This window comes from Dinoponera quadriceps, unplaced genomic scaffold (assembly GCF_001313825.1).
Source record: "Dinoponera quadriceps isolate SergipeBrazil2010 unplaced genomic scaffold, ASM131382v1 scaffold278, whole genome shotgun sequence".
In the NCBI taxonomy this organism is placed as follows: Eukaryota; Metazoa; Arthropoda; class Insecta; order Hymenoptera; family Formicidae; genus Dinoponera; species Dinoponera quadriceps.
In genome coordinates, this window is record NW_014554664.1 from 112,305 (window position 1) to 130,336 (window position 18,032).

The 18,032-nt window shown below is 41.6% G+C and overlaps 2 protein-coding genes across 19 annotated transcripts in view; one reads left to right on the forward strand and one right to left on the reverse strand.

Annotated features, from left to right (window-relative positions):
• The window catches only part of LOC106740621 (arginine kinase), a 34,868-nt gene extending 31,304 nt beyond the window's left edge, over positions 1 to 3,564 (reverse strand). The window contains exon 1 of one of the 2 annotated variants that reach the window (XM_014611840.1): positions 3,301 to 3,564. The gene's annotated coding sequence lies outside the window, so the exon portion shown is untranslated. Of the gene's footprint in view, positions 1 to 3,205 lie in introns of both variants that reach the window. The other variant, XM_014611839.1, reaches the window with a different exon arrangement.
• LOC106740622 overlaps positions 1 to 14,633 on the forward strand; it is a 34,335-nt gene extending 19,702 nt beyond the window's left edge. For 3 of the 17 annotated variants that reach the window (XR_001374107.1, XR_001374108.1, XR_001374109.1), the window contains 4 exons: positions 6,446 to 6,783; positions 6,907 to 6,949; positions 11,015 to 11,139; positions 13,287 to 14,633. Coding sequence is in view for 2 of the 17 variants with exons in the window: in XM_014611841.1 (XP_014467327.1) it covers positions 6,915 to 6,949; positions 11,015 to 11,139; positions 13,287 to 13,531 (405 nt within the window). In the remaining 15 variants the exon portion in view is untranslated. The other 14 variants (XR_001374100.1, XR_001374103.1, XR_001374099.1 and 11 more) reach the window with 14 other exon arrangements.
• The last annotated feature ends 3,399 nt before the right edge of the window (positions 14,634 to 18,032 follow it).

Consider the following 18,032-nt stretch of genomic DNA (forward strand, 5'->3'; position numbering starts at 1 on the left):
TATATATATATATATATATATATATATATATAAATTTAATCCATTCATAAGATAAAACAATTATTATTATTCATATAATAATTCATAAGATAAAAAAAAAATATATATATATATACATACATATAGTTTCTTTATAATCGGTCTTTTAATTCTACTTTTATAAAACTGTAGACAGAATTTTCAAAAAGAACAGCAGATTTTGAAACTCTGTCAATCATACACGGTGACGGTCATATATTACACCGGATTCGCAAGCGATAAGTTTCAGCGCAAGGAGAAAAAATTCCCCCCAGGCTTGTCTCTGATAGAATTCGATGGATAATCGAAAGATCTCTGGATTATTTTTCCGCGGTGGTCCGGGACACCCAGCGTGCGATAAATCGAAGCTCACCGAGTGTGCAGCGAAGAGCATCCCGCTAACTTACGTAATCGCTCTCCGCCGTGGCGGTTCGCGCGCGCAGACCCGGGGACTTAATCTGCATTGGTGCACCTTCCGCGGGTGTGCGGGCGCAGCGGAAATTCGCCGCAACAACGCGCCTAAACAATTTGCATGTTCGATCAGCGTGCCGGCGGATCGTGATCGAACGGGACGATTATCGATCGTTCGTTCGTCCGTCCGTTCGAACGGAAATGAGAGGCGCGTTCCCGATCAGGAATATATTCTCGCCGAGAGGAAGTATCGCGCGGCGCGTTCGATCGAATGAAAAGTCTCCGAATTGAATTATAGCGCGCGCGGAAGTAAACGAAACGCGAAGAATCGTAAAGATCGCGAAAAATCGCAATAATCATGAAGAATTCTAATAATCACGAAGAATTGCAAAAATCACGGAGAGTTGCAAAAATCATGAAGGATCGCGAAAAATTGCGAAAAATCGTGAAGAATCGCGCGCAATTTTGGACGATCCCTCTCTCATTGAGAACGTCCTCTTCGCCGGGCGAGCTAGGAGCAGCCGTTGTTGGGCGCCTCAATTGAAAGGGTGTACGTAATAATCGTAGATGGAGCAAGAGACTCATCGTCATTAATCGTCTCGCGCGCGCGGTCATCTTCTGAATCGCATCGTCGCTTCTCTCTCTATCTCTTACTTTTTCGCGTTTCGCGCACCCAGTCGCGTCATCGGTGCGATGACACAAAAGGAAACTGTAATTATCGTCGAGCGCGATAGCAGTAAAAAAGGAAACAACGTGCAAAATAACGAGAAATGTGTCGGCGTACGCTCGACTTCAACGAAGTTCACATTTCTCCAGTCAGGCCTCATTAATCTTTCCAATCGTTAACATCTTGTTTGAAATATACATTATGTGACTGTTGATTACTCGGCTAATCCGTCATTTTGACGACCTGGCGTATCGCGTGTATTTTATGATATCCGGTTGCGATGGGAACGATTAGAAAAATCAATGAGACTAGGTTTAATGAACGATAATGTTTTTTGGATATTTAATGCGCGTGAAAGAAAAAGTGAAAAAAGATAAGAGGTAAGGATCGGAGAAACAGGATCGACGATTTCGCGAACGGCATGCTCGGGACACCCGGTAGAGTCCGCGCACATACCAATATCGCCTCGCAAGGAATTGGGCCTCGTTATCGCGCGATCGTCACTGCGACGTTCGTATCGGCCGATTTCGATACGCCGCCTCGGAGGTGCGAGTGGATGCACGTAGACGGGCCCGTGCGATTTCCGCGTCGCGCGCGCGACATGGCCATCGTTACGACGTTTTATCGATTGTCATCGCTGCACACCGCTATTACGTAAACGCCTCCGTTATACTCGCGCTGAGTCTCATCTCGGCGTTTGCCGTTATCGGCCGGCGGCGGCGAGGGCTGCGACCGGGTCGATTTCGGGGACGGTGGAGCTTCTCGATCGTCGTCAATTCTCTTTCTCTCTTTCTCTCAAGAGCTGACGACGCCTTCGCGAAAACATAGAACGGTTCCGACGAATCTGCGGAGATCCGCTCGCGTCTCCTCAAGCCGCTCCGCAGCTTCTTTTCGAAACTAAGACGTATATATAGACGACTCCCCGTGAGGAAACGAGACGAAATACTGGAGAAAGAGAGAGATATTCGTCCCTTCAGCCGCGTTTCTGACAATGGTTCCCTCCGATCCTTCGTGAACCTGCACGTTTCATTCCGAAGGCACAAAACGAGAACAAAATTCATTTAGTCTCGAGTTCCGAGAACACGACACGGTCCATCCGGCGAAGAGGATGGGGACCGGTGAACGTGCGAGACACGATTGGAAACGGCCGGGCTTCTCGGTATCTCTTGAGGCGAAACGGTATGTGCGACGAGACTGTTACCTCGAAGGGAACAAATGACGGACAAATCGGGGACGAGAAGTACGGTTCACTCCATTGCGCGCAAATCTTAATCTTACACGTCGGTGTGGGACATTTTAACCGTGGTTTCGTCGTTGTTATAAATATACCACACGACAGGGACAAATTAGGCACCCGAGATGAAACGAATATGTATATTTCGAAGGCGAGAGAAAGAGAGAGCGAGAGAGAGAGAGAGACGGGGAAGAAATCGAGAGAAATGCAAAGATCATGCGTAGTAGTGCACGCGAAACGGGACAGTATCGTCGACTTCGCGAGGAATTTAGTCCCGTTCGACTCGGCCGATTGTAATTCCTGTGGCATTTCGAGGCGATACTCGGTTATCAACGATGGGGACTAATTTCGGCACGGTGAGCCGCCAGCCCGGAAACCCGACATCCCGGCTGTGCTCCTTCCCGATCTTCATTTCGTTAGTTTCCTCCCCTCTCTCTCTCTCTCTTTGTGCGTTTCTCCGACGACAGACATATACACGTTTCCCTTATCTCGCTCAAGCACATACCTTTCGAATGAATCTCTTCACAGAAGGAAGAGACGGATCGGATTGCGAATATTTTACCGAGGGTGGGAGGGAACAAGAAAGACGCCCGGTACCACGTTCCCACAAGAACGAGAGACGAGCCGAGCCTTTCTAACCTTAAAAGACGAACAAGGAAGGGGGGGGGGAGGAAGCCTCGTCCGCCGGCGAAGGGGACGAGGTTCGCCGGCTTCGCGCAACCGGGCGGGCGACGCCGACAGGATCTACGGATCGAAGTTTCTGGATCGCGTACATGTGACATAACGACAGCCAGGTCGCGCGCGCGCGAGAGAGAAAAACGCGCCCGGCAGACGAGGAAAATCGCACGCAGCGATCTCCGGTGTGACTCACCTACCTGAGGCACGAGCGACCACGGAGAGAAGCGGTTACGGGATGCGATCGGGGGACGACCGGTAGTGGTGGTGGTGGTAGTAGTAGTAGTAGACGCACCTTAGGGTCCTGCGCACGGACAAGCACACGTAGCAGCGGCAGCAAAAGCGCTCGAGGTGTCGTAGTTGCCGTACGAACGCCGCGCGGGTCGGAAACGAAGTGCCGAAGCGGCGCGACGCGGAACGGCGCGGGATCGCCTCGCGACAGCGCCGCGAGCCTCTCCTCGTCCGTTTCAGCCAATCGCCACCCTTCTCGCGGCCCCCCTTCCGCCGGCGAGGCCGACTCGCCCGCTCGCTTGCTCTCGCGCGTCGTTCCGTCGTTCCGCTATTTCTGCGGAGGAAACTTTCGGCCGGCTGCTCGCGAGCGAGCGATGGCCCCCGTTGCTACCTGAAATTCTGCCGCCGCCGGGACCGCGTTTCCGAGGCGATCGCGTTAACACTTTGACGGATTCTGCTGTTGGTCTCGGGAAAATGACTGCTCGAACGGTCTCGGCCGGCAGGTCGCGAGGGCTCACGCACAGGAAAAAATTTTCTGTTGAATTTAACATATTTCGCTTATGCACGGTCCGCTCAAATTTTTTTGTCAATTCAATACAAGGTGAATATGTTGAAAAGTAACATAAATATTATATAAAAAATTAATACAAAATCTTTACGTTAATCGGCACTGAAATATAAAATGTGCCATTTTAACACTTATGTATTGAATATATCGAATGTCGACATAAGATGTTGAGATGGTATTAACATGATATGTTAAATTAACACACGGGTATGTCAGAAATTCAATACAAAAATTTTAACAAGAGCCGATCTTAACACAAGAACAAAATGTTTTTTTACTGTGTTTCACGATGCTCTGGATACATGAGCATCTTCCTTGTACACGATTCTGCATATTATTTAGCTTTACAGGATGATACGATAACTATTGCCATTTTGAGTAGCTTAAAAAGATGAAAATATTTTATTAACGAGGCTACATAATAAAAAATGTTGTTAAGATGAGTGTGTTAACATGATATTTGTGTAGTTTTTAATAAATATTTGCGTATTTTTTAACACATTCCCATGTTAAAGTAACACACAATTTCCGTGGACCGTTTTTAACCAAATTTTTTTTACTATGTAGATGAAGATGAAAAATATTTAGTAGGGATTTGCAAATATTTATAGGGGTTTGCAGTAATGACCAATGCAATGCAATTGCTTTGTTAGATATATTTTTTTCCCTCACTCTTTCTCAAGTTTCAAAGATACTCAATATAGTAATATAGTGGTTATAGTTTCATCCTGTAGAGCTCTTATGATATTACAATTGTGAAAATTGTTCTTCAGTGGGAATATCTTTTTATAAGGTGATAGCTTGACAGCGGCCGTCAAAGTGTTAAGACGGTATACAATTGATAAAGATTGAGGGTTACCAATTGAAGACTGGAATTCAACGACGAATCGACTGATCCCGATCGTGGTTCGTCTTTCTGACGATTAATCGGTTGCAATCTTTAATCCACAATCTTCCATCTTCGATATTTAAGGTGCAATACACTAGACGTTTCGTAGATTTCAAACTATTTTTCACGTAGTCAATGGAAGATAAGGTGCGCAACACTTTCGTCTCGACAAACTGTAGAACGCATTCGGTATGTTCAATAGGACAGTGTATTTTTAAATAAATTTTCCTATTGGATGCGAATGCATTGTGAAACTTATCGAGGTAGAAGCAACGCAACCTTTCGTTCATTGACTGTACACGGGGTGTGATGACGTCAGAACACTTTGAAGCGTCTGAAATCCGTATTAAACTATATATATGGTATGTAGATTAAAATAGATATTATTAGATACATAGATGTAGATTAGAATAGCATAAATCACGTGCCCAGTAAATATTAAGTAATAGCAACATTACACCAATCAATGAGGCCTGTTACATGGCAATGTTAATCCGGTTTAGTAACAATCGTTAAGCTAATAAACCCTTGCATCCGATTAGTATATTCTTTTAGATCTAAAAATATATTCCATTTAAATACAAGCGGATCATTAACTACGGATATTATTAAACCGGATTAACATTGCCATGTAATAGGTTTCAATTATAATTTCACTCAATAATGAAGTGCAATATAACATATAGATCTGTTGTTTTAATTGAACAAATGTTAAAATGGACTTTCGTTCCTTTAACGATAAATTATGTACTAATTTCGCTCTAAAAGCAAAAAGTGAAATTTAATTCAGCTGAAAAGCTTAGACCTTACCCAGATAGACACATTTTAGTATATTTTCTGATCGTGACTAACGTAAGTACGTGAAGATGTGTCCTCATATAACAAGAATCTGACAGTTTATAAAAAAAGTCATTTGATACCATGAAAATTGCAGCAATATTGCAATAATATTCTGATGCCATGAATATTGTTGCTTACTTTACTCGAAAGAGAACGCGTAGGTTATGTGTTTTGACAGTAATGGAGATGTCACTTTTCTTGTCAACGAATTTTAGTCTAGTGTTTATTTAATTGGACGAACTGAGATTTTCTTTCTGTATAATAATAATTAGTTAAATAGTGCGCGCGTAGCGCCGGTCTATATTGATTTAGTAATAATAATAAAGAAATACTTTAATTAAGATTAAGGCGTAATAAACGAGTATTTCTTAAAACAAGCATATTTTAAACACGTAATGTTGCAATGGTATCACAAAATATATATTAAATGTTTACATACTATGTTCAGCATTTTTGTCTATCCGGGTATGTTGTATTTAACAGTTACATCGTTGAGATCGGAAAATCTTTGACGCAATGTTACTATTAGGCGGTATTTACCAAATAATTCCAATCTTCAATCTCCGATACCTAAGGTGCGATCTATTTAACGTTGCAAGTACTTCGAAGCATTTTTTATACAAGGAACGTGATGACATTATTATATAAATAAACTGTTCTGAAGCTGCTCTAATGGAGTCTGCCTTTAGTGTGACACAGGCTTAATGGACGTTATCCCTAGTTTGACACGGGCTTCAAGCGTGCCGCATGAATGAGCGAGCGAGGACGCGAAATCGAGTCATGCTCGTCCTCGAGTTCGAGCGAATTCATCGAGTCTCCATCATTTTTTCCTCCTTGGAAAGCGGATTCCCAGGAAGGAATTGGAAAAAGAAGAGTAGATTTCATTTCTCTCTCTCTCTCTCTCTCTTTCAGGCGTTTTCGCCCGTCTCGTCCTCCCGAGGACGACAGCGCGTCGTCGATGGCGCGCTCGAAGAATCTCTCCCGTTATCGATCGCATACAGACCGGCCGAGGCCCTTCGTCCACGTACCAAGGTCAAGGCCCGACCTCGCGCCAGCCAGCTCACGAGCCCTCCTCTCATCGGACGTACCGGTTTGGCCTCCTCGTGGTCCACCGATGCAGCTCCTACGCGACGTTTCGCACGCTCCCGAGGAGTTATGTAATCTGTGACTTTCGGCCAGGCCGGCGTCGCTCCGCTGTTTCCACAAGCGCTCGCGCTTTTCTGCGGGAGGGTGCGTCGATCGCATACCCGGTACGTTGCGACATTGTACACCCAGCGTGATTCGCATGTTTGCGATCCGACGCGACCCAGACTTAATTGGGATCTCCGAATTTCGACCGTAATTGGAGTTTCTAACGTGGACTTTTATTTCAGCCCCAGGAATGGAGCAGAAAAAAAGGAAGGAAACGCAAAAGAGGTAAGCCGATTTTCGTAACGAGAGACGAGAGAAGTTCTCCAGTTTTTCGTCTCTTTCCTCCCCTTTCTCTCTGTCTCCTCCCTGTAAACCGCGCGAGCATCCCGCGCTTTTTCGTCGCACCGGCACGACGAAAGCGGCAATATCCCAATTAGACTCGGGAATTAAAACGCGCCGCTGCGCGCGTATCGGCTCGGTCCGGTTCCGCGACGTTCCGACGTTCGGGGAGGGCGGTATATAGGTCACAGCGGATGGATTTCCGGAGAACGGCGGGATTCCGGGAGTGTCGGCCACCTCCGCCCCGCCACCCCACTGTTACGAAATCAGCTGTGCGCGCTCGGGTTGTTGTAGGTCGCGCCGGGGGTCCCGTCGCCACCCCCGTTTCGGAACCCACCACCCCCGCGACACACAGAGAGCGACACGGGGTTGGAGGGGCGTGGAGGGGCACTAAAGGTCGCACGAAGCTCTCGCCGGAGTAGATCAATACGAAAGCCACATGCCTACCTACCTACCTACCTTCCCTATCGCGCCAATAAGAATATCCGAAGGAGAGGATTGAGCCCTCTCATCGAGAGTGTCGCGCCCACGCGGTGTTTGTCGTGCGCGATGATAATCGTTTAATCTACAGAAGAATGGGGGAGGAGGGGAAGGTCGACGAAAAGAAGCCGTGTCGGTGCGTTGCACGCTGCATCTCACGGCCTGAGACGCCGATCGGGGAAGATTCGTGGATGCGGATATTACTAATCGGGGCTTTCTGTATTGCTGGGGGTGACACTGCACTCCAGGAGTCGAAATGTATTCTACCCTGTTTAAAAGAGCCGACAGAAAATGATCGAAATAAATTCTAATCTTATAACATCTTATTGCGACCAGTATCGTTTCAATCAAATGCACATTTTTCCCAAAATAGAAATATTACCTATTTCTTTCATTTTTAATTGTGTCTTGATTTAAATGATCAAGATCTTATGTAAATTTACATATTTTTCTATATTATATGTTGATCTATTTAATTTAATTACAAAATTAGGTTTCGATTATATATTGATATTTTACTTATATAATTCCATCGGATTTTTTAAGTAAAGTAGTCGGTCTCAGTCGAAAGTTAATAGCTTGCTGATACAAGCTCAATGACATTTTCGAGCTCGTTATTATATAGTTTGTTATTGGCTGATTATTCATTAAATTGTGGAATCGGTTTGGTAATTTAGCTGTTATCTATAGCCATTATATAAAACTTGAGAGATCGCACTGTCTATTCTAAAATATACAAGGTGTTCCGTTTTAAATGGGATAGATAAATATCTCAAAAACTATGTCATCGAGAGGGAAACATATGATGATAAAAAAAAAGTTAGGTATGAAAGTTTCTTATTTTTTCACGTAATATCACCCATTTCGCAGTAAAAATTTGGGGTTTCTATTTGAAAAATATAGTTTACTTTGAAATGACTTTAAAAAAACCAATTACTCGGTCATCTCAATATTACCATCATATTTCCTCTTCGATACAGTGCAATTTTTGTTTGAACTATATTTCTCGATGACACATAGTTTTTTTAAGATTTTCATCCATTCCGTTTAAAATAAGACATCTTGTATAATATAATTAATACCCTAAATATCCGTCACTAGCATTTAAGTATAAAATAGCAAATAAAAACTGAGGGTACGTTATTCCATTAAAATCTTCGAAGAACAAAAATGAGTGTTATATCACTGACTGACAATTAGTTATGACTAGTTATAACTTTTTCATCTCATAACTGTATCTTTTTTTTGTTTAACCATCAGCTGATTTAACCATCAGACTTATTTATCTAGCCATTATCTAGCTACTGCTGCTCTAACCATTACTGGCTAGTAACGACGTTGACATGAATTTATTACCTTGTGGCTGGACATTCACGAGGTTCAATTTCTATTAAGGATAGAGTGACAGCTGAGTTTCACGAATTCGGGTGATATTTCATTTATGTGAAGTGAATGCTTCACTGTGAATCATCGAGTAGATGTTTTCACTTAGGATTGGAAAATATATCTGGCGTGTGGTACACACACACACACACACACACACACAGTCGACAGAGTAAAGGTTGCAACATTTCTTTTTCGATGAGTTTTGTAGCACACCTCGTATCCAGTAGGAAAATGTATCTCCTGTGAATGACTGAAAAACAAATTCTTTTATTGAACACGGGATACGTTGCAAAAAAAAAATATTGCGACCTTTAATCTGCCGACTATGCGTGCCGACGAAAAAATAAGTCTATTCTGATCGATTGAGGGACATTCGTACATATAAATTAAAAATTCACTCTAAGCTTAAATTAACGTTTTCGGGGATATTGGCACATAAGTATGCATTTAAATACGTTCAGTTTTTTTATTTAAAACATTATGACGAACATCACTGTGAATAAACATCCATCATAAAATTCTACAAGGAAAAGAAAAATTCCGTTATATGATTAACAAATATCATATTCATATCATTTTTTAATTCAATCATTTTTTTCTGATTTTAATAAATTTATCTTCAAAGAAGCTAAATTTTACTTACTCTTATAATTCCAAGTTACGGTATTTTCTCTATTTCTTCGAAAGAAATTCACTCATTTTGAGCGGGATACAACATGTTTAGAGAATATACAGCCAGCATAATAGCCTTAATATTGATTAAATCTAGAATTATCCAAAATTTTTCTATATTCTTTTCTATTCATAAGCTTAATGTTTACACGTATTCATGCATTATGACTATCGATTATTCAAAGAAATTGCAACAATACTTTATTACTTCTTCTTTTATATGTGATATTATATATATTATCTTAATGCCATTCTGTCTAAATGACATTTGAAATATTATTGTTGTTTCTTTGAATGAGAGAACACACATAATGTGTGTGAATTTAGTGCGTCAATTCCAATGTCCCTAGTAACGCTTAGTAGGCATTAAGGCTATTATGCCAGTCCGTGAACAATCACTGGAAGTCAGATTACAACATTCGTACCTCGATGAACCTCAGAACACATTCAATAAGGAAACGTATTTTCTGAGAAGCGAGTTATTGAGAAGCAAATTCTCCTATTGGATGCGGATGCATTGTGAAAGCTATTCAAGAAAACAGAAGTGTTGCAACCTTCCCTCCACTGATGATTATTCCTGAAAACTCACGTCGAAACGTTGTTACGATTATTAATCGCGAGCTTGCTCGCTTGATCGTTTCACGGAAATATCTCTCGAACAAATCGACCCACGGCCGATCGTTGACTCTCTCCCCGTTTTCCGTTCCTCACGACAAAATGCGCGCGCGCGCGCGCGCTTCAATGCTCTAACGTAATTTATCGTTTTGTTTTTCGAAACTCCGAAATAGACGCGTCGATAATCGATACGGCGTCGCGCGGCGACGACGAATATCGTCTCACCGAAACCGCTGATGTAAATACGTAAAATAATTCCTTCGAAGCAAACGACGCGAAGTGCAAACGCTCTTCATACATTTAGCCTGGCTCGCGAAGAAAGAGAGAGAGAGAGAGATAGAGAGAGAGAGACAGAGAGAGAGGGAAGGAAGGCAGGCAAACCACTGTCAATGTTGAGCGCACCTCGCGTACCCGTTATGTAATATTTGTCGTATGTTGGACGTTGGGTATACTCATATTTTCTGCGGAAATAAATCGGCGAGGCTGAGCCAAGGAGAGACGGCGAGCGCTTGACGGCTGGCACCTTGAAAATGCTCGAGCCAGCCGCTCCCGTTCATAAACAGTTTCTGCGTTCGTTAAAATTAAACGAGATTTCGCTCATATACTGCTCGATACTGCTCGTGCGGAACAAGATTTTACATATAAATAGCTGTTATATATATATATATATGTGTGTGTGTGTGTGTGTGTGTATACATACATATATATGTAAAATCTCGTTCCGCACGAGCATTTATATATATATATATATATAAATCAGCGAAGCCATTAATGTATTGATTAAGAAAAAATTATATATATATTAGCTGTGTTACGTGTTTTTTTCTTTTTTCTTCAACGTTTGTTTCGCTTTTACAGCCGTCATTGGTCGAGCGAGCGAGCGAGAACTGCTGCGCGACCAATCTCGGAAATAACCTCGACATCCGGTCGCCGAGACACTGACCGCCTTCGCAGAATTCCCGCCCAGGAAGTATTACGATTCGGTGAGGTTGTCCGTATTGGGTTTACGCTTAGCGGCATGCCGCTCGCCGTCTCGAGATTGTACAAATGCAAAGACGCTGCCAGACGTTTGTTCTATAATAAATATAGAAATATAAGATATAAATTAGGTATACAAAGTGTGTAAAGTTTCTGAATCTGCATCGAGTTTCTTCCGCTCTTCTTTTTCAGTCTGTTTCCGTACAAAATATATTTTACAATATAAGGCTCTAAAGTTCTAACACATACACAAACACATACACACACACGCACAAAAGGTTTTTCAAATTAATACGCTGACAGCATCGCTGATTTTCATTGATTAGTTCAATATTTAAACTGTGACTTAAACTTTGTAAGTACTTGAAGTTTGAGTTACTAAAAGTATCAAAGGTACGGTAAATCTAATTAAACGGTTACACCAGGCTTTTGGGCAGTTTGCACTTTTCCATAGATTTCGTCGACTACCATACCTACTTTTCTCGTTTTATAGTATCTAAACTCCTCTTGGAGATCAGTTCGTAAATACTGGACAAATAAAAGTCTCTGCACGGATATATTTAGTAAAATAATAAAACGACACCAAGTTCTCAATGATAAGGTATTCGACTATACATATAATATTTCAGACATTTCGGTCCAAATCCAGGACCCTTTTCAATGAATATGACAATGCATTAATATAATAATGTCAAGGACGCTAAATAAAGTTACAATAGGAAATGTTGTCAGATTTTTAAGTCACGCGGTACATCAATACGATTCGGTACCACAGGCATATTGGCACGCGTTAACCTTTGTATACATTTAATGTCACCTTAAGTTTTTTATCGAACAAATCAAGCCATTTACTAAAAAAAACCTGTTGTATAACGCATTTTAAAATCGACCACGTTTCGCTATGATGCGGAATATCCAAATTGGGACGATCCTCCATTCATACCACCCGCAAATGTTATTCGTTACTCACTGGTACGATTAAGAAAGAACAACCGCTCCCTTTTTTCTCCGTTTTTAAGTAGTAAAGGACGTGTGGTTGCAGGCGGCAGGCAGGAAAATGAAGCTCAGGTATGCTTAAGACGGCGTGACCGCTCTCCTTCTTCTCCACTATCGAATGATAAAAAACAGATAATAGCAAGCAGCAGGCAAGGAATGCGCGCGCACCTCTTGCAGCAACCTCATCAGGCGAAAATGGTCGTGTTGCACGTGCTGATTAGAATGAAACCATTTCGACGTTACCTATTTAAATCATGGAAACAATATTCTTCTTGGAGACGCTCAATCTTAAGGATGGTATTAGCTAAAAATCGTGTCGGAATTTGTGGCGAATGTTGCTCCACACGCTGTTCACTATTTAGAGAAATATTATTATTATTATTTCTATTAATAATAATAACAATAGTAATACTTCTCTAAATAGTGGACAGAGCACGGGACAACACTCGCCAAATCTCTATATGATGACTAGCTAATACCATCCTTGAAATTGAGCGTCTCCAAGAGGAGTCTAGATGCTATAAAACGAGAGGAGTGAGGATGACCGTCGGCGGAATCCATGGAAAGTTACAACTAGGCCGTTAGGTTATACAGTAAAAAATTTTGTGTAAATATCCACTGAAAATTTCGTGTTACTTTAACAAAATGGATATGTTAACTTAACAAATATTTGTGTAGTTTTTAACGTTTTCCACGTTAAAGCCTTCTGATGTCTAATTTGCATATTGAAATGTCATAAATCGACAATTTTAAATTTGTGGCAAAGAAAATGTCACTCGCCATGAATGTTCTCATACTATATTCGACTTTGCAAAGTGAAATGTTACGAAACTCTTTCAAAATATTTTAGCCTTCATTTTTGCATATTATTTCATCGCTAACAAGTATAATACCGACGTTTTAGGGAATCATTTGGTCAGGTCGAATTGCCTGGAAAAATTCTACAAATAAATTCACTCTACATACATATATTTACATATATTTACTAGAAATAAATGTTACACATGTGGATATTATACTAACTCAAATCTGAAATCTTTTCGGGTTCGCGTTCGGTTCGAAATAAAACCGGCGAGCCGTCCGTTCAGTTTTTCTCAAACCGAACGCGAATCTTTTTGCGCCGTTATTACATTCAGCTCTTCAATTCCTCAATTAGAGTCCTCGGTGGAGCGGTTTGCCGACCATGACCTCGTTACGCTCGCGCTCCGCGCACGATCCGGGAAAATAAAGACAGAGAGAGCAAGAGAGAAAGAGGGAAAGACAGTTTATTGGATCCGCGAACGAGGAGGATCGTCGCGCATCGAGCGTCGCCAAATATCTCTCGGCGATCCATGCGGCGGCCGGGTATTGCGCGGGTGTGACGTCCTCGACGAGGCGAGGACTCGCAGCGAGCCGGTGTAAGGATAGGAGCCAATGGCCGGCTGATAAGCGTCCGGTCGCCAAGGGATCGCTGCCAAACGAAATTTTCTACTCCCTCGCCTCGTTCTCGTCGCCCTCCTCCCCCATCGTCTCTCGTCGTCGTCGTCGTCGCCCCTGGACTCACGTGCTGGCGGAATCGGCGACCTCGTCCAAGGTTCGACGAAATGAAGCGAGAGATATTTCAGCTGCTAATAGTCAGCGGACCACCCTGAACATTCAAGGAACGCTCCTCGGTCGTCTCTTGAACATCGCCGTACAGCAGAATCGTGAAATAACAGGCGACAACGCGCGATGATCGCCGAGCTACGAAGCTAGATTTAGCGCGGAATTCTCGTAGACCGGCTGCTCCAGGCTCTCTCTCTCTCTCTCTCTTTCTTTCTCTCTCTCTATCTCTTTTTCTTTTCCTCTCACTTATTCTCCCTCTCTGGGAGGGAAGCTGGAGGTCTGGGCCTGTTAACGGCTGTTGGGACCGAAATACACATCGGCAGCGCGGATGCACCGACGAGAATTGTTCGTTTTTTTCTCTCTCTCTCTCTCTCTCTCTCCCTCTTTCTCTTATGCTTCTCCTGCTCGCGCCGCCGTCGCGGCGGAGATAAATCTTCGTTGCGGTACAGTCGGTTCAAGTGATGCGCGCGCTTCGCGAGCCTTTCGGACTGGACATCGCCCTTTTCTCGTGAGCTCATCGAGAGTTCCAAGGAAAGAAGCGGTAATCGTGCGTGAATATTGCGCGAATATGACTCGTCGGATACGCAGCAGCCGAAAAAAAGATCTCGAAAAAAGATCTAACTTTGGCTTCCGGGATGGAACCGCGTTTTTGTAGATTTTTCGCTCAACGTTTCGTAAACACAGTTCAATCTACTTCGTCAGAGAGAAAGAGAGAGAGAGACAGAGAGAGAGAGAGAATAGCAATCTGATACTGAGTTGTTCCTCAGCAACTATTTCTTTAAGAATGAACAAATATCGACTAATCAGGAAGGGGTAATGGCGGGAGGACGAAGTACGGAGCTAGAGGAAATTTTATTTTGTGAAATATATTCAAATATTATAATATTAAAAAATAAATACACGTTATTTACAATAATACAAATGTTACAATATTTATATATATAGATTTTATAACGTTAAATATGAAAATATTAATTTGATCAAACGTTAATTTGATCAAACAACAAGAAATCGGATGGATAGATTGCACAATTGAGCTGACTTTCTGTCCGCTTTCTGTTAAGGTTATTGAGATGCTCATGAATTTGAGAGAGAGAGAGAGAGAGAGAGAGAGAGAGAGAGGGGGAGAGAGAGAAAGAGAGCGCTTCGTTCTACTCGACGACGAATAAATGGGTAATAAGTTCCCGAGCAGATGCAGAGGCAATTACAAGCGACGAGCATATCTCGTGCCCGGATGAATCGGTCTGGCGACACTTCGGCCGTGAAAACAGTTGCATTCGGTGCCGGTTGTGCGTCTTTGCCAAGAGCCCGGACCGAAATTATGTCGAATACATCGCACTGTTATCGTTAACGTAGAACACACGCACGCCCGCTACGCACACCAGCGAGATGAGAGATTATCTGGATTACATGCAAATGCAGAAGAAGAAGTCGGTATCGACGATGACGCGAGCTCCTCGTGACGCGCGTACGTGCTAATATCCTGCGGAGATGCGAAGTACCGCACGTGGCATCCGTCCCGGCGCGTCGGCAGCCGCGTTACATAACGGCGGTTATACCACAAATCGATATCGTCGTTGCGATGCCGGCGATAAGGAAAAAAACTGCCCCGCGCATTTAATATCTGTTACGAGTTAGATTAGATTGAATTTTTGCGTAACTCCTTCATACACACACGTTCGCTCTGTGCGTCCAGGTGAACACAGGTGCAAGATGCCTAGACTCTTCCTGAATCCGGGAAATTTGTCACATTCCTTTGTGCCCGCCGTTCTGGAGCTTTTAAATCAGAATAATCATACTTTTAATTATAATTTTTAATACAGAATAGAGATGGTTATCGTTATTCGATATTTTCCTTGTAATCGATATCAAAATATCGAATGAAATATATATTTGAATAAAATATCGAATATATATTTATTAAATATTCATAAGTTTGCAAATATTTTTCACGTTAAAACTATTATTTACATGCGTTGTACGACGAGTATTGTTGGATGTATTGACGATTGGCTGTCAGATAGAGCGTTTCTAAGGTTTCTAATATTTTCTCCGGTCACTCAAATAACTTACAACTGCAACACTGCTCGACCCTAGATATTTAAGAAAGCGTACAAATAGTCTCCTCTTCATTAAGAAGAAGTTATAATACAGCTCAGGAGATTCTATTATAAGTTAAGTTATAATACTGTCAGGAGATTTAAAAAATAGCAAAATAACAAGACCAATTTTCTCCAATATTAGAAAATATTTGTGATCAATTGATTACATTTGTAAAATATTCCGGAAACTTTGTTTTTACATTAACAATCAATAAATAGTCATAAAATTAATGTGACGAAATTATGAAAAAAGATAAGCTAAAAAGGAAGATTACATATTACGTTAATTTTTATTTAATCGCACAAAAACTTCTCTTTATGACTAGATTTTACGTAACTTTCTCCAGTAGCACTCTTCATCGTTCGAAAGGTTCAAGGTTGATATTTTTACTTCATGTGTGTATTATATATATTACAGAATACACACATCGTTCACCTGTAACAATGCGATAGCTTTAAAAAAAGGAAAAGAAATCCCCTCGTCTCGGGTGCTCATGAAAGTTTCTCGGAGTTTCTTTCTTCTTTCTCCTCGATAATGCGGTGGACATGATATCTTTAGCTCGCCGAGTTTTATCTACATTCCGTTGCTCCGTGTCTCCCAACAAATCTCTGAAAATTACGCGTGTAACTGCGAGTGTAATTATTATTACTACCGCGATGCGATCGACCGAAACGGATGTTCCGCATGACACACACACGGATTTTATTTCCGCCGATAGTTATCTCCGTCGCTTCGTACTTTCAGAATGTCGTTTGATGCACGATAAAGCATCTACGTGCGACCAATATCCCGCAAATTAGTAGTAGATACGCGCGATAAATCGCGCGATTACTCAGTGCGAGATACTCGCGATCAAACACGGAGAGAGGTGTTTGGTACTTGTGACTCTCTTTCTCTTTCTCTGCAATTATATACGTGGAAAAAAGTGCTGTTGTATCGATAAAATTAATTAATAGCGCTATGATTGAAGTAAACCTTCTTAATTCAATAGTGATATTAATTGTCATTAATAACTATCTACTATGATTCTCAATACTAATAACTATTTTATTGCACGGACAAAAATATTGTTGTATCGATAAAATTGATCAACATCTTCGTCAATTGAATGTGTTCATAAGTTGTGCACCCGAGCAAATTATCATCGTACAGCCTTACAAAAGCCTTATTCGGTTTCCATATTTTAAGTAGGGCCCGGATAAGTTGTCAAATCCGGCTCGTAATCAGGAATGAAACGCACTGTTGCATCAGACCCTGATTATATTGTCTATATTCGAAGAACCTGATTAAGTACCTATAAGATATGCGACGGATTAGGCTTACGTAGTGACGCCATTACTTATCAGGATGATAAGATCCAGACCTTTACAGGTGGCAATAGATATGCCGGATGAAGGCCAGAACAAGATATTTTATTATAACTGCTGAAGCTGGTGTTATAAACGACCTTATAAAGATCATTTCCCTATAAACGCGTAATATTCTTAGAATATTATATGAATATTATTCAATATTGAAATAATATTCTTATAATATTCTAAGAATGTTATGTAATATTTTTTAATATTAAAGGAATGTTCTTTCGATGTTATATGTCCACATAATATTCTTGGCATATTATAAAAATGTCCTTAGAATATTAAAGAAAAAATTAAATAATAATAATATAGAATGGGTAAAATAATATATTGAATCATATTTATTGGGCACTAGAATTTGCTATATTTTATTTCTACTTAAGCAGCCGTCCGATCGTCGAGGTGCAGCAGCGGTGAATGCGGTTGGAAAGTGGATGGGTGACCCGACCGCCGACGATTTTTTTTTCTCTGTGCATGCATACTGATCGCTCGCAGAAAGTTCCGCGAAGATTTGTGTCTGCTTCTTCTGAACGCTCCAAGTGAGCTATAGTCAACTTCCAACAAGCTGCACAGCCGCTTGTGTCAGGCTTAGAATACTTCTCCACGCAGTTTATCGGACGTATGCGTGCCGAACGCTCGACGAAAACTTTCTCGACTGGGTGTATGTTAAACATGTTAAAAATTCATAGTTATATTCATCGTTGTTCCTTCTAAGAGAGAGGTTTTATTTTGAATAAATGTGTAGATTTGTAAGGAAGCATTGTGTGTTTTTAAACAAAACTAATTTCTAAATATATTTTAATGGGGGACCACATTACTACCTCTGTTCTGTCTTCTACTCATTATACAGTGTCGTT